This window comes from Ictalurus punctatus, chromosome 2 (genome assembly GCF_001660625.3).
Source record: "Ictalurus punctatus breed USDA103 chromosome 2, Coco_2.0, whole genome shotgun sequence".
Lineage (NCBI taxonomy): Eukaryota > Metazoa > Chordata > Actinopteri > Siluriformes > Ictaluridae > Ictalurus > Ictalurus punctatus.
Window position 1 is genome coordinate 3,357,570 of NC_030417.2, and position 16,018 is coordinate 3,373,587.

At 40.1% G+C, this 16,018-nt stretch overlaps 2 protein-coding genes across 2 annotated transcripts; one reads left to right on the plus strand and one right to left on the minus strand.

Moving 5' to 3' along the window:
- Nucleotides 1–708: 708 nt before the first annotated feature.
- Nucleotides 709–8,410, plus strand: LOC108256873 (interferon-induced protein 44). The gene is made up of 7 exons (XM_017454111.3): nt 709–1,355; nt 3,320–3,371; nt 4,479–4,677; nt 4,961–5,113; nt 5,488–5,659; nt 6,967–7,067; nt 7,848–8,410. The coding sequence occupies exons 1-7, from the start codon at nt 827–829 to the stop codon at nt 8,058–8,060; spliced, it is 1,419 nt and encodes a 472-aa protein (XP_017309600.1). The 5' UTR covers nt 709–826; the 3' UTR covers nt 8,061–8,410.
- A 3,188-nt stretch (nt 8,411–11,598) lies between these two features.
- Nucleotides 11,599–14,379, minus strand: ccn2a (cellular communication network factor 2a). The gene is made up of 5 exons (XM_017454213.3): nt 14,040–14,379; nt 13,625–13,841; nt 13,259–13,513; nt 12,918–13,129; nt 11,599–12,798 (listed from the first exon to the last, which is right to left on the minus strand). The coding sequence occupies exons 1-5, from the start codon at nt 14,091–14,093 to the stop codon at nt 12,502–12,504; spliced, it is 1,035 nt and encodes a 344-aa protein (XP_017309702.1). The 5' UTR covers nt 14,094–14,379; the 3' UTR covers nt 11,599–12,501.
- Nucleotides 14,380–16,018: the final 1,639 nt, after the last annotated feature.

A 16,018-nucleotide genomic window follows, 5' to 3' on the forward strand; every position in this document is an offset into this window, starting at 1 on the left:
ACGAATCTCCAGAAAGGTCCGACACTAATCAAAACTTGGCCATGGGCCATGGGAGGAGCTTGGATAGTCTTGGACAGTTCAAAAAATCATTGTTTGAACTGTTTAAAGAAACTTCAAAAATGGTCAGGGAAAATGGGAGAGCCAGAACGGTGTGTGTGGCCCATCTGGGAACTTAGACTGAGAATCCTTTCTATTAAGCATGTTACAGAGAATGATGAATGATGAATTTTCTATAATATCACGGCTCTGACAATAGCTCCAGATATGACATAAACCTATCTATCTAAATCATCAATATTTTGAAATTTTCTGCTAGGGAATACATTTTTGTAAATAATCAGCATCAGGATGGTAACACAGGACAGCACCCTGTAAACGTAGTCACTGATTCAATGATAGTTTGGTTGATGAATTAACACTGATTCAATGTTGATTCAGTGTTGGTCTACTATCTGAGTTGTCTCTTGAAAACTTAGCGTTTGTAAATGAAAGTATTAAGTGAACTCATAATATTAAGAAAAAAAAGGACACTCACTGGTGCCACCTACTGGTGTAACTATGTAACTTACAAAAATAGGCACTGAAAGAACGAATCTTATCTCATAATAACTAAAAAAAAAAAAAAAAGACACTCACTGACGCCATCTACTGGTGTAACTATGCAACTTACAGAAATAGGCACTGAAAGAACGACACATTGAGAGCTGAGAGCTGGTTAAGTTTCGATTTCGTTTCCTCACAGGCTTGCACTCACTCACTGTCTGTGGCGCACTTTCTTCACAAGCCTGTTATTTGTGTTCTTCTCTGCAGAATAACTTTCTCCATTATGGCTTCCATCGTCTCTTCCCTCGGCAGTGAGAAGGAGATGAGGCTGCAGAGGTTTTTCTCCAGTCCTGTTCGTTTTCATCTTCTGTACAAGAGCAGTCATCATGGGGCCACTGTCAATCAGCTCCTCTCCAGCTTCGACAACTCTGGCAAATTTCTGCTCTCAGTGTTTCTGCAGTCAGGGTCAGTCAGAGGAGCTTTCACGAGTAAATTCCTGAGACATGGGACTGAGTTTTCTGACACAGAGGCATTTGTGTTTGAGATGGATGAGAATGATGCCAAATATTTTCCAGTGATAAACCCTGCAGAAGCTATCAGGATCAGCACCCAACAAGCTTCGGTTAAACTCAAAGGGCTCAGGCATGAAATTTCTCAGAGTTCAAGTTCTATCTCTTTTGGAAGCTGCTTAAACTTCAAGTTGGATAATGGCTTCTGGTATGTGAGCTTCTGCACAGATGAGACCTTTGGCACGACATGGGCACAGGAGAAAAACATTCACTGTGTAGATGTGGAGCTGCACCGAGTCCAAGGTACATTTAACAACCACAGATGTCAAACTAATGAAAATACAGCAAGTGATGATTTTCTTATTTTCCATCAATTAGGTGGGAAGGACCCCAGGTCCAACCTTCAAATGTTTGGGGAGCCTTGACATTCGCCTTTTCTCTCTCCCTCTCACTCATTTTTTAAAAATTCATAGGTGTTTTTTTTTTTTGCTTATTGCAGATCCTGCAAATATTAACAATATATATCTACATTCAAAATGTAATCTGTTTGGCCAACTCCAGCATTCCGTTATCAGTAGTTGATTTATTTATCTATCTATTTATGATAGAAACATTAACCCTTTGATGTTTAATAACGGATGGAATAAGCCTAGCTCCAGAACTATATATCCAGTTAGGATGTTACAGTCAATAACATCTTCAACGGCACTGCTTTTACTGCTGTAAAAGATTACTTATCTTTTAACCATATGCACTATTACTTTATTGGGGCAATATTACTGGCATAAACTTGGTGTGACCTTGGACATTCGATATTCGCAGATAAGTGGAAATTAAGGGACCGTCTATAAAGTTACATACGACTTCCTAACTTCAATACCATTTGAAGGGAATGACTTACAGTCATATATCCAACTGTAAAGTGTTCATGTAGGTGTCAGGTATAACGCACACCTTTTATATTTTTGATATTTGTTCAAATAAACTATTAAATCATATGTAAATATTGCCATGTATTTCACTACAGAATGGGCCCATACACAAAATATGCCATTATTTAAAGCTCAACAGCATTTGAAGGGAATGATGTACAGTCACACAACCAACTGTAAAGTGTTCATCTAAATGCGAGGTATGATGGACACGTTTTAGATTTTTGATCTTTATTAAACTAAGCTATTAAATCATATGTAAATTAGATATGAATTTCACTACAGAATGGGCTCATACACAAAGTATACGTCATTTAAAGCTCAATAGCATTTGAAGGCAATGATGTAAAGTCACAAAACCAACTGTAAAATGTCCAACTAGGTGTCAGGTATGACGCACACCTTTTAGATTTTTGATATTTAACCCTACAATGCATGAACCAAAAAAACGTTCACGAATGCATAAAGGGGGTCAAAATGACTCGTACTGGATTGACTGGTTTTCTTAAAAAAAATAGATGTCCTATTAATGAAATAATTAAAAGAACTGATGATACACGAAAGTTTTAATATTTCAAACATTTTTATTTTTCAAGTCTGGGGTTGACTTTTCATATCTGGCAACCCCGAGTTTAAATAAAGTGAATGTGCTATTAGTTAGTGAGTTAGTGAAGGGCGAGCAGCAGTGTACTGTATGTTTACACACTGAACAGTTATTACTCTTGATTATGATTGGTGAGGAATTAATTAATAAATAAGTTTGAATTAAACCCACGTTGTTGCGTTAGCATCATTATTAATTTACCGCTGTACCTACATGAGCACGTCACAGTCACAGGTTCAGGTCATTTTGCAGGATCAATAAATGATGGCGGTTGTCAGATCGGGAAGTTGAGAGAAGCAGATGATTTACAGAGTTACTCTCGTCATCATAATGGCTTCTTTGCAGTGTTTACACACTTGTTCATTTGACTGAGGTGATGAAAAGCAGTCTGAAAGTAACTGTTGCGTGTTGTAGATGCATTTTGGAGTTTTAGTTTTTATTCTGATTGTATTATACAACTCCGAACAGGTCACTCGCACCGGTGTAAATAAATATTTTTTCACAGTAAGGAAAAGTACTTTTCAGTCGCAAATGCGAGTGGAATGGTCACACTGTGGAGCCCTGGTCAAGGAAGGAAGAAAACCGGGGCCCCATAAACTGTTGCCATTTCCTCTATGTGAGCACTGTACATTGTCAGGGCTGCTTAGATATCAAGGTTATTCAGATCATTTCAAATTATCGTGGAGTGCTTCAATAACTCATGCTTATATTGATGTTTGTTTTTATTTCAGATCTGGTCGAATTTATGCCGACCCCTTGGAGAGAAGTGTCCTGGACAGATCCGTAAGTCACGGATCTCAGGGATTACAATGAGACTGTATATTATCATAAAAATACAGTGTGTCAGGTTCACCCTTTTACTGGCAAATTTGTAATACAACGCTGTTAAACGGTCTGTCTTTTTGCCAGTCAACTAGGACCACCTTTGATAAGCTTATTAGGGCCGTGCAATTCCGTTCTGCCCGACACACTCGTACAGGTGCAACACACAGTAACATATCAGCTGCACACCACACCTTAAATAATATCTGCTTAGTGGTGATTATTGAGGACCTTTTCAAAGACAGGCTAGAAAAGTGCTTATATAGTAAATTGTACAAAGCCACATGTCATTGTAGGCCTATATATGAAATGAACTGGCAGCTGATTTTTAAAGTGTTGTTTGAAAGTTTGTGAACCCTTTAGAATTTTCTGTATAAATATGACCTAAAACATCAACTGATTTTCACACAAGTCCTAAAAATAGACAAAGGGAACCCAATTAAACAAATGAGACAAACATTATACATGGTCGTTTATTTATTGAGGAAAATGATCCAATATTACATATCAGTGAGTGGCAAAAGCATGTGCACGTCTAGGATTATACTGAAAATCTGAAGACGTTTTAGGTCATATTTATGCAGATATACAGTATAGAACTTTCTAAAGGGTTCACAAACTTTCAAGCACCACTGTATACATGTGCGTCTTAAATGTGAATATCATTGGAAAAGTACATTATTTTCCCGTAGTTTAATAAAAAAAAGTGGAATTTCATATATCCTAGGTTCATTACACATAAAATGAAATATTTCAAGCCTTTTTATTTATTTATTTATTTATTTTTAATCTCGATGATTACAGCTTACAGTTCATGGAAATCAAAAATCCAGTGACTAACTCTAGTGGACCTCAGTAATAAATAAATTTTATATATCATTTATATATCTTTTTTTTTTTTTTTTCATGACACATGAAGCTTCATGTGAAAGCTTGATTTTATATCTGCTTATAGCCTACCTGAAATTGTCTAAGTGGAAAATGATGTTTCTATATGGGTTGGTCTGGACAAGTCCAAACAATGACTGTGCTTGTTCCTCCTATTATTAAACTGTCTGTGCTGTTTAGAGCAAGGGAAAGCCTGAGGCAGGAGTTTGTCTCTTACAAGCTGCCGAAGAACTATCCAATGTCACGAGTGAAGGCGTTGCTCTTGGGCCCGGTGGGTTCTGGGAAATCCTGCTTCGTCAACTCTATCAGATCCACCATGTACAAGCGGATCGTTCACCTGCCCAACGTCGGCACGGCAAAAAACGGGTTCACCAAGAAGGTTGTGGAAAAATCTACAAGGGAATGTCATACAGTTGCTATTCCAAATGAAATAAACAAACAAATAAATAAACATGCATACATGTCACCCATATTTTATATCATTAGCTTTATTGCCATGTCTTGGGGTTCAATAAGCGGAAGTCTTTCAGCGCTTATGCATTTGTTGTTCCCATAGCAGTGTGTCCTTGTTATATCTAAGCCACTCCTAGGGTATGTTGGATTAATTACCTCGAACAATATTGACAATCAGCACTCAGCTACCCGTTTCTTCTTTTACACAGCTGAATATCTATAATATCAATGGAGAGAAAGGAGGTTCTCCAACTGTTCTGAGTCTCTGCGATGTGATGGGAATAGGAGACGATGACTCTACCGGTCTCTCTTTCTCAGATGCACTGGCTGTCATCAAAGGCCACGTCCCAAAAGAATACAAGGTACAGCTTTGGACACGGAGTAGAAGTTGGCTATAAGATTGCTTCTCAGCGTTATCTCAGATCAAAATTATAGATTTATAGCATAAAAAAAATACTGATGATGAAAAATACAAGATACAGTACTGTTAAAAAAGACAAAAAAAAAAACCCCAAAAGCAATTCTTTAAATAAATTTTAACTCCGAGAAGTAAGCAAGAGCCAGTGGCAAAGGGTGATCACATCATTTACTGCTTTTTATACATTATAGATCATTTGTAGTACATTATTGATCTTTTTTTTTTTTTATTTGATTGGTTTTTGAAGCAGTTTTGTTTAAGACAGCTTCCTGACGTGCTCCAAGATTTTAGAGCTCACTGTCCACTTTGTTGCTCCAGTTCCAGCCTGATGTTCCTGTCACTGATGCAGTCAGTGGCTACATACCAAACCCTTCCCTAAACGGGCAGGTTCACTGCGTCCTGTTCGTGCTTGATGCCGTCAAATTGACATCATACCCCAGCAGCCTGAAATCCACACTCAGAAAGCTGCACACCACCATATCAGACCTGGGTGAGAGAGACTTTATCCTGTGCTTTTACCTCAACGTTCTCATGCTCATAGCAGCATTGGAGGGAAATATTTGTATGTTTGGATCAGTGGATTAATCAGGCCACTGCCCAGTGCTTTATAAATCTTCCTGTTCCCTTAACATCTGCATTAACCAGTTTTTATTGCAACCATGACAAAAATGTATGTTGGTGTTGGATAATTAAGGGATAAGGCATGCTGTCATAGGAAGATATTCAACAAAAGGGTGATGTGATGAAGCAGAATTACTGTTACCTCCCCCAAAATTGATTATTTTCTTATAACAGCATGTCCCAAACTGTTTTATTCCTCTTATACCACAGCAGTTTGCCAAAACTTACATAAAATTTTTTTGTAAAGAAACACATTGTTCATTTTAGCTTCAAATTGTTTCATTTTATGTTGTGACACATCCCCAAAACAAATTAGTTCCTGTCATCACTTACATTATTGCAGCAATGAATAATCATTGGCTAAATGCCTCCCTCATGAAGACTTCCCCATGCTGGAAAACTTAATGTTACAACTTTCCCTCCCACTGTTACAAAGCGCCAATAAATAAACCCCCAAAGAAAACTTCATCAGATCAGTGATTGCAGACATTTTTAAATCTGCTCACCTCATAGCCAGAACTACCTTCCATTACCACCTTCTGACCAATCAGATTTTTGGGATTAACTGTCAGTAATGGAATGAAGGTTTATGCTAATTTATGAGGACACACAGTGCAGAACCTTTTTAACAGGGTTAAAACCAACTTAAACGGCCCAAATCACAGAAAAGAACCAAAAACTGGGATAAGTGTGAGCTAGGCTAGGCTAGGCTAGGCTAGGCTAGGCTAAACTTGAAAACAACATCTGCACACAAGGCAAACCATAACCAGAAAGATTTGACCACACAGGCACAACCATAAGTATAATGCTCCAACAAACAAGTAGGGAACACACAGAATTTAAATAAGGTGACAACTTAGAAAATATAAAACAGGTGTGGGTAATCAAAGGAGGAAATGGCGCAGACAACAAAAGAAGAAGATTAAAGGGTGAGTGAGGGTGCCCTCTGGTGGTCTGAGAGGTCATGGATAGGATAAACATTAGATTTAAGACTACAATACATGTTGTTATTTTAGATAATATTTAAACAAAGTGTTAACTACCGGCTTAAAATCCTGGCTTTTCTAATCTGTTGTGTTCTGTAGGGTAATTTCGTCATTAGTGTTGATATAGATTGACAAGCGATTATTGATTTTTGAAGCCTTTTGAGCCGTGTTGTTCTTTCACACTTTCCAGGAATCCCTCAGCTGATTTTGCTCACTCATGTGGAGCAGGTGTGTCCGACCGTACAGGAGGACTTGAAGTATGTCTACTCCAGCCGAACTGTGCAGGATAAGGTACGACGGTTTTATATATTTATCCGTCCGGCAAATGCTTTTATGCAAAACGACCTTACGATTGAGAGAGCCAACAATCCAAGGCATTAAGAGTTTACTGGTCTTTCTCAAGTGTCCCGAACAGTCGTGAGATTTAAACTAGCTCAGGACCTTAAAGGAAAACTCCATCCTTAAACACATTAAATTAATTTCTGTTGAAATATGCGTGACGTTTTTTCCCCCCACTATTGTAGTGGTAACATGTTGGTTGCTGGAGTTTTGTGGGCGTCGCCAAATGCCAATCAACCGTGCAGCGTACACGCCGTAGAACACCTAGCAGTAATTGTTAAGTTCAGTTAAGTTCATTTACACACATCTTTACTGAACGATTGATAAATGAGGCCCAACCGACTATACCGACTATACTGCATTCACGTCAACATTTCATTTGCATATTTCCACAAGAATGACGTGCAAACTACGAATTTCAGCTTGTGATATGATATGGCGATAAAGTTCTTGAAATCTTTATCCTTTATTAGTATAAAAGACTGGATGGGTATGCACTAGATTGTTATACTCTAATTTGTTAAACTCACTCTTTTACTAGCTTGTGTCCTGCATCAGGATTTCCCCATTGGCTAGTCACAGCGTTGGCCCTTTCCTGCCGAAAACATTGATTCGCAAAATATATTTTATGAATTATAAGTGGCTCATATTCTCCTGTGTGGTATAATATTATTTAAGGATATATTTTGAAAACATTTACTGTTTTTTGGTCCCTCTCTCGTCTGTACACAGATGCAGAAAGCAGCCGAGTTGGTGGGATTGCCATTGTCCTACGTTCTGCCGGTGATGAACTATGTTTCCCAGCTGAAAGTGGACTGCAACACCGACATCCTGCTCCTGAGTGTGGTTATGAACATCCTACAGGCTGTGGACGACACATTTGAGGACCGGTATCCCTCAATTAGACCAATTAGTAGTCAGAAACTCGAAGACGGTGACATATAATTTGTATGTTTATAATCTAAATGATTCTTATCCCAAAAAAATAATTGTGTATCATTCCTGACATTGTTATAAAATGACTGTATTCATGATTTTGTACTTATGTTGACATATCGTTTTATTTCACCTTCTTGGTCCTTCCTCCGCTTTTATCCCTAATTGGCTTCTTTCACTAATATGCTCATCAGCTTCCTATAAACTCTCATTTATCTCCGTGTGTATATACGGTATACAGTATACTAGCTCATGATCCTGTATTCTTTGTAAGGTTTTGATTTCAGATGCCATTTCATTTGGATTTCGAATGCTTATTCTTTCTTTTTGATTGTTGTAATAAAGCTCCTCACACCGGAGACTCCTTCCATCAATAAAATAAATGATAAAAAATAATAACAATGATACTACATATTTATTTGTTAAATTAGAGCACTGCTTTTTCGTCTGTTATTAGCCGTACGTCATGTAACTCATCCACTATTGTTCAATTCCGTTGGAGCTGCTGTTGGAAAATTAATCGACAGCTTCTGAGCAAACCGAACCGTGATTTCAAAATTTCTGTGGTATAAGCAATAACCTTTTGGAAGCTGATCGGCATTGTGATCCGTAGGATCATCATAGGATCATCATAGGATCACGATAGGATTATCATAGGATTATCATAGAATCACCATATGATCAACATAGGATAACCATATGATTATCATAGGATCACCATTGGATCACCATAGGATCATCATAGGATCTCCATATGATCATCATAGGATCACCATATGATTATCATAGGATCACCATTGGATCACCATAGGATCATCATAGGATCTCCATATGATCATCATAGGATAACCATATGATCATCATAGGATCACCAAAGGATCATCATAGGATCATCATAGGATAACCATATGATCATCATAGGATCACCATAGGATCATCATAGGATCACCATAGGATAACCATATGATCATCATAGGATCACCATATGATCATCATAGGATCACCATAGGATAACCATATGATCATCATAGGATCACCATAGGATCATCATAGGATCACCATAGGATCACTATAGGATCATCATAGGATCATCATAGGATCACCATAGGATCATCATAGGATCACCATAGGATCACCATATGATCATCATAGGATCATCATAGGATCACCATATGATCATCATAGGATCATCATAGGATCACCATATGATCATCATAGGATCACCATAGGATCACCATAGAATCATCATAGGATCACTATAGGATCATCATAGGATCATCATAGGATCACCATAGGATCATCATAGGATCACCATAGGATCACCATATGATCATCATAGGATCATCATAGGATCACCATATGATCATCATAGGATCATCATAGGATCATCATAGGATCACCATATGATCATCATAGGATAACCATAGGATCACCATAGGATCATCATAGGATCACCATATGATCATCATAGTATCACCATAGGATCACCATAGGATCACCATAGGATCATCATAGGATCACCATAGGATAACCATATGATCATCATAGGATCACCATAGGATCATCATAGGATCACCATAGGATAACCATATGATCATCATAGGATCACCATAGGATCATCATAGGATCACCATAGGATCACCATAGGATCATCATAGGATCACCATAGGATCATCATAGGATCACCATAGGATCACCATATGATCATCATAGGATCATCATAGGATCACCATAGGATAACCATAGGATCACCATAGGATCATCATAGGATCATCATAGGATCACCATATGATCATCATAGTATAACCATAGGATCACCATAGGATAACCATAGGATCACCATAGGATCACCATAGGATCACCATATGATCATCATAGGATCATCATAGGATTACCATATGATCATCATAGGATCATCATAGGATCACCATAGGATCACCATATGATCATCATAGGATCATCATAGGATCACCATATGATCATCATAGGATCACCATATGATCATCATAGGATCATCATAGGATCATAATAGGATCACCATATGATCATCATAGGATCACCATAGGATCATCATAGGATCACCATATGATCATCATAGGATCACCATAGGATCATCATAGGATCACCATATGATCATCATAGGATAACCATATGATCATCATAGGATCACCATATGATCATCATAGGATAACCATTACCATTTAGCGCTGTTAATATTGATTCAGTTAATGATAGATGGAGATCTTGGAAAATGTTGAAAAACCTTGAGGAGTGCATGAGTTTACTTTGTGTACAAGATCTACTTCTCAGTCTGTAAATTAGTCTGTAAATCATCCTCACATTGTGTCTTCTGATAGGGTCAAAGCTGAACTGTAGATCCCGCCCACCAAGGAAATGTCATCCTGTTCAAACCAGGAGTAACTAGTTTAATTAACTCGTTTTGTTCCAGTTTTGTTCTTCTTAAAAAAATTATTTAAAAAAAGTAAATGATGTCCTGTACATATATGACCTGTTAGAAAGCACTATAGTGTGTTTGTGCACCAGAGGGCAGTAACATTTCAGTATGTGCAGTGTGTGTGGTAGTTCAACAGAAAGAATCCAGCTTCGGCTAAGGTGTTCTGGATCGAATAACCGAAACACAAAAAACAAGTCCACATAGCTCATTTAAAATAAATGGGAAGATACTTATAGTCATTTTGGGAAATTAAGGTGCTCGAGCAATTTGGTTCTCATGTGCAAATTTTTTTTTTTTTTTTTAAATCAAGAGGAAACTGAACATATGCATGAGTTAGTGTTTGAACCTTAGGTTACTAGCAAACCTGTAACATCATTTTCTTCCTCTACCTTGTCTGTTGCTTCCAGTTTGGCCTCTGTCTTCCCAGTATCTCTATGTTTTAAACCATTCACCAATAATAAAAGGGCAAAGCTGAAAAAAACAACAACAACAAATAAATAAAAAGGGTGATTCAAATGATTCATTAATTCATCTCCAGAGCAGATGGGACCAGTGTCAACCTTTCTTATCAGCGAGAGAGAAAAGAATCCCTTTATTTCATAAACACTCATGTGTGCACACACACACACACACACACACACACACACACACACACACACACACACACACACACATAGAAATGGAGTGTGTCCATGTTTCCTCACATTTCTCATGTGTATGTGTGTGTGTTGTCTGTGTTGTCTGTCTGCTGTCTGGCGCCTGTGTAAATTTCTTCCTATAGTTCCTACAGTCTCAGACCACTGAAATAGTGTGAGTGTGTGTAAATAGAGACACTTTGCCGGTTATTATTATTATTATTATTATTATTATTATTATTAAAGAAAGAAAAGTGCCAAAAGGTTTCCTTTTGGTTCCTGAGGTTAAGGTTAAATTTAGGTGTAACGTAGTAAATGCTACATATACGTGTACACGCTGTGTGTAGTTAATCATTTGAATGTATGGGGCGTCGCTGGATGTCTGAACATCAGAGCTGTAATAAAAATATAAAAAATGCGTGTTTATTGTATGAAATAGCCAGACTCACACTCACCATTTATATAAAAAATATAACATTTTATTTCAAACTACAAACAAGTTGAAAACATGTAACTTTTTGGTCACACTTCTCAATAAAATTAATACAAGTACTGTAACAAGAACAGTCACGTCAAGGGGGGAGGGGGGGTTAGAGGGTAGGAGGGGGAAGCTATCATTACACACATAGTGAAGCAAGACAAATAACAATGACAACGGTTTTAAATTTAAATTAACTTAACCTGTACAAAAAAGTATGTACATTATTTACAGCATTCAAAAAATATTTTTCAAAAAGGAATGAAGCTGCAAATCGTCCAGTCATTTTCTTTCTTTCTTTTTTTTCTTTTGACAAAATACCAACTCTCTTTGAGTCAGTTAGTCGAAGTTTCACACTCAGTGCTGCAGGAACCACCTTCTGCTGGTCTTAACATTTCAACAACAACAAAAAACCTAGAGCTCTGTTAGCTACAAACAAGGGCACATTCAATTTCTCTCTCTCTCTCTCTCACTTGGGTGAGGCGTTCTAGCTTCTGTTCTGAGGTTAAAGTCTGCTGCTGTCCTCACCTCTCACCGCTCTTTGGATCCGCCCACCACAATTTGGGGGAGGGGATTACCGTAATCAGGCTAATCAGCAACACGTCATGTTGCCGAATTTATAGTGCAGTAATGTTTCGTCGTTTTCTTACGACGGTTGTGTTGTTTTTATCCATTCCCTCCCACTTTGAGGCCACACAGCCCCTAACATCCATCATGACACATTGGATATGATAATACAGATACACGACAGAAATAGACGCAGACAAAAACAACAAGAAGAAAACAAAACTAAGACGTAAGACGGGTACGGTTCTGTGAAACGAGATGGATATCTGGTTCAAGTGGACGGAATTGTCTTCGAACAGCTCGCGCTGTTCTCGCTCATGCCATGTCACCGAGCATCTTCTTGTAGTACAGGGACTCAAAGATGTCATTTTCGCTTGGGCAGTTGTAGTGGCACGCACACGTCTTGATGAACATCATCTGCTTCTTCATGACCTGGCCGTCAGGGCACTTGAACTCGACGGGCAGGGTCGTGGTCCTGTGAGGAGTGCAACAGCGGCCGTCGGTGCACACGCCGCAGAACTTGGGTCGGTAAGCCTTGGTGGTGGTGCAGCCCGAAACCTCGAACTTCATGGGCTTGGATACTCGAGGAGTACGGATGCACTTCTTTCCTTTCTATAAAAAGGACCAAACAAGAGCAGGGTTTAGATACAATATACCATAGTGTAATGTAAACAGATCAGAAGAGGGGCACGGTTGAGAACATAGCCACAATGTGGGGCATTGACACCTACCTTGATTTTCTCCTCCAGATGGGATTCGCAGGGACGGACCATGCAGAGGCGAGACTGCTTCTCCAAACGGCACTCGCGGTTGTCATTGGTCACACGTGTGGAGATGCCGAGACCGCATGTCTTTGAGCATGCGCTCCATTCAGTGGTCTGAACCAGGCAGTTCTCACGCATGATGGAAGGATCCGGGCCATAGGTCTCCTCTTCCCTGAAAGCTACAGCCAAAAAAAAAACAAAGGTTCAGTCAAAACCAGTGACACCATCAGGATACTGTACTAGTAGCATGGACGTACAAATTTGAGATCAGAATATCTGAGATTCTGAGAAAAGGCCTTGCTCCTCACCTGGCAGAAAGGAGCCCATGAAGGAATTGGTCGTGGGGGGTGACTCGCACACCCATTCCTCACAGCATTTTCCTGGCACCTTAACCCTGCGAGGCATGGGGCAATCTGGGCTGGGCAGTCGCACGTCCATACCACAGAGTGGCACGCAGCCCACGGCGCCATCTAGGCATGTACACTGGTACTTGCAGCTGCTCTGGAATGATTCACCGCTGCGGTACACATTTCCTCCGAACACGCAGGGGGCACCCTCGCGAGCTGTCAAGGAGAGATCAGAGAGATGGTTAGCACTGAGGAAGGGTGATAGTCATTGTAAATAGTAAATGGTTTGCATTTTGAGGTGTATCAAGGTATATAATGCAAGCTTACCGGTGCAGACTCCAATGCGTCGGTTGTTTGGTGACCCATAGTCACAGTAGAGACCTTTGTGAGGGTCACACACATCTCTTTCAGTGCACAGCTCTCCCAGCTGTTTAGCGCATACACGGCAGCAACCGCAGGCATCCAGGACTAAGCTGTCGCCTGGGGGGCATTGCGGAGCCACGTCAGGGCACTGACACTGACTGGGGCACTCCTGAGCAGCCGCCTGAAGATAACAAGAGGCAAACACTGTTATAATCTCATTCCAGTCATTCAAATGCTACATACAGAGTGATAAATGTTCCTCATTTACAATATATACCGTTATTACAAAAGTTGTAAGCACTGGCATGATGATTTCTTTATCGCTTGGTTACTATTAGACTAGCGGTAGATCGTGATATAGTAAGATAGCTAAACTTACCCAGGTGAAGAAAGTGAAGCAGAGTGCAAAAATCAGTCTCATTCTGGAAAACATTTTCTCTCTCGTCGTGTCTTCGTTCTGTTTCAAAACAGGGTAAAAAAAATCTTTCCTTCAGGTGCTTGCAAAGTCTTCCTCTGGCTCACTAGAGCTGTAGTCTTTTCTCAAACGGCTGTCTCTCTGTCTTGCGTCCGATCAAGTCGATCTCGTTGTCGTAAGGCTTCTCCTTCGAGCAAAAGGTAGAGCGTAGTTTCTCTAGGCTGCTGCTTTGTCTGCTCAGCCCTCGTCACTTCTCTCTAAGGGAAGTCAGAGTCGTTCTGAGTTGAAGGCAGAAGCAGGGTCCGCCTTTATACCCACCGAGCTGCGGTGGGCCGCCACTGGCTGAATGGAGCTCTGGATAAACATGGACATTCCTGGCATACTTTCCTCGTTTCCTGCCCTCCTCCTCCTCTCCTCCAGTCCTCCCCACCCTAAGACTTGCACCCCCCTGCCATCCCACATTCCAGCTGTCTGAGACCGAGAGGGAGCTGTCACATAGCAAAATAAAAAGTGCAGCTTTGGCACTATCTTGCCGTCTTCGTGTGTGTGTGTGTGTGTTTTGTTGGGTGCTTTTTTTTTATAGCAATTGTGGTTCATCAAATGGCCCGACAGCAACATGGTTTTATAGCATGGTAATGCCAAGTGCGCATATTTGTTTTCAGAGGAAGTACCAAAAATTTTTCTCTGCAAAACAGGCATTAAATCCTATGTCAAATCAGTAACAATGAATTTAACAGTTCATAGGAATGGGCTTTCACATACATACATACATACATACATACATACATACATACAAAAATCTATAGAAATCATATACATTTAATATAACCATGTATAATATTAAATATAGAAATATGTGAGCTGGCCCTTTACTCACTTTATTAAATTTTATTTTACAGTTAAGTCTGTACGTTAAACAGCGCAGGTGTGTGGATCCAGACGCTAGACGGACAGAGCTGCAGGAAAGGGGCTAGACTTGTCCGTTTGTGTATTTTGAAAGCGAAAAAAAAGGACCCCAAACCCCCTCCTATTAGGAAGGGGAGCTCTGGCCCTTGCACGGCGGCCAATCGGAAATGAAAAGCTCCGAGCGAGAGCTGCAGGAATGCGCAGGCCATGCCAGCAGACATGCTTTTCCTACACGCATGCTGTCTCGGAGGAAGCCTGCCTTATAAGGGAATCTTCACTCCAGGCCCTCTGTCTCTTGCACTTTCCCTCTATCCCTCCTCCTCTCTTGTTCTCTCGTTTTCTCTCTCTGCGGTCTGGCCAATGGAGTACAGTAGGAGCTCCATCTGGAAACGGCCTTGCCGAATGCTAATGTACCCTGTCTGTCAACAACTTCTCATTCCTACTGAGCAGAAGGCTGCCAGTTCTTGCACAAAAACACTGAACAACCACACCCACACACGCACACACACACACACACCCACACACGTGCACACACACACACACACACACACTGGTTAGTTGTAGCATGCCAGGGCTCATCGTGCCATCCATTTGTGACCCAACTGCCTGCCAATCATTAATCATGTGGTGCGAGTGTCCGGCAAAATAAACCCGGCTCTGTGTGTGGCATGCCTCAGGTGCGTTAGCGCCGTCTTCCTATATTGATGCTAATGCTCATAGCACCTGCATTCCTACCTCCCAGAACAGGAATAAATACGTTCAGCTCTGTTTCACTTCACTATGCTTACATTTTAACCCATGATCTTTTGTGTGGGTAGAAACTGACCAAAATTGACCTCCAGCAAGGAGTTTCTTCCTGAATAAGCATGCATTCCAGAGGCCACATTTACCCCCCCCCATGTGGAGTTTGCTCAAGCGTTAATGTAGGAGGAGTCTCCTAAACAGAACAGATGATCTGTGATGAATTGCTTCTAAAACAGGTAAGTGAGGACAAGCAAGATGATGTAAGCAGTACTAAATTTGTCAGAACGAAACAT

Bases quoted from the DNA above. Each gene is read 5' to 3' on its own strand.
- LOC108256873 (XM_017454111.3), top strand. From the start codon at position 827: ATGGCTTCCATCGTCTCTTCCCTCGGCAGTGAGAAGGAGATGAGGCTG. The intron at 1,356-3,319 runs GTACATTTAACA...TTTTTATTTCAG, and splicing joins GGAGCTGCACCGAGTCCAAG to ATCTGGTCGAATTTATGCCG. The intron at 5,114-5,487 runs GTACAGCTTTGG...TTGTTGCTCCAG, and splicing joins ACGTCCCAAAAGAATACAAG to TTCCAGCCTGATGTTCCTGT.
- ccn2a (XM_017454213.3), bottom strand. From the start codon at position 14,093: ATGTTTTCCAGAATGAGACTGATTTTTGCACTCTGCTTCACTTTCTTC. The intron at 13,130-13,258 runs GTGAGGAGCAAG...TTTTGGCTGTAG, and splicing joins CATGGGCTCCTTTCTGCCAG to CTTTCAGGGAAGAGGAGACC. The intron at 12,799-12,917 runs GTAGGTGTCAAT...TCCTTTTTATAG, and splicing joins ATCTGGAGGAGAAAATCAAG to AAAGGAAAGAAGTGCATCCG.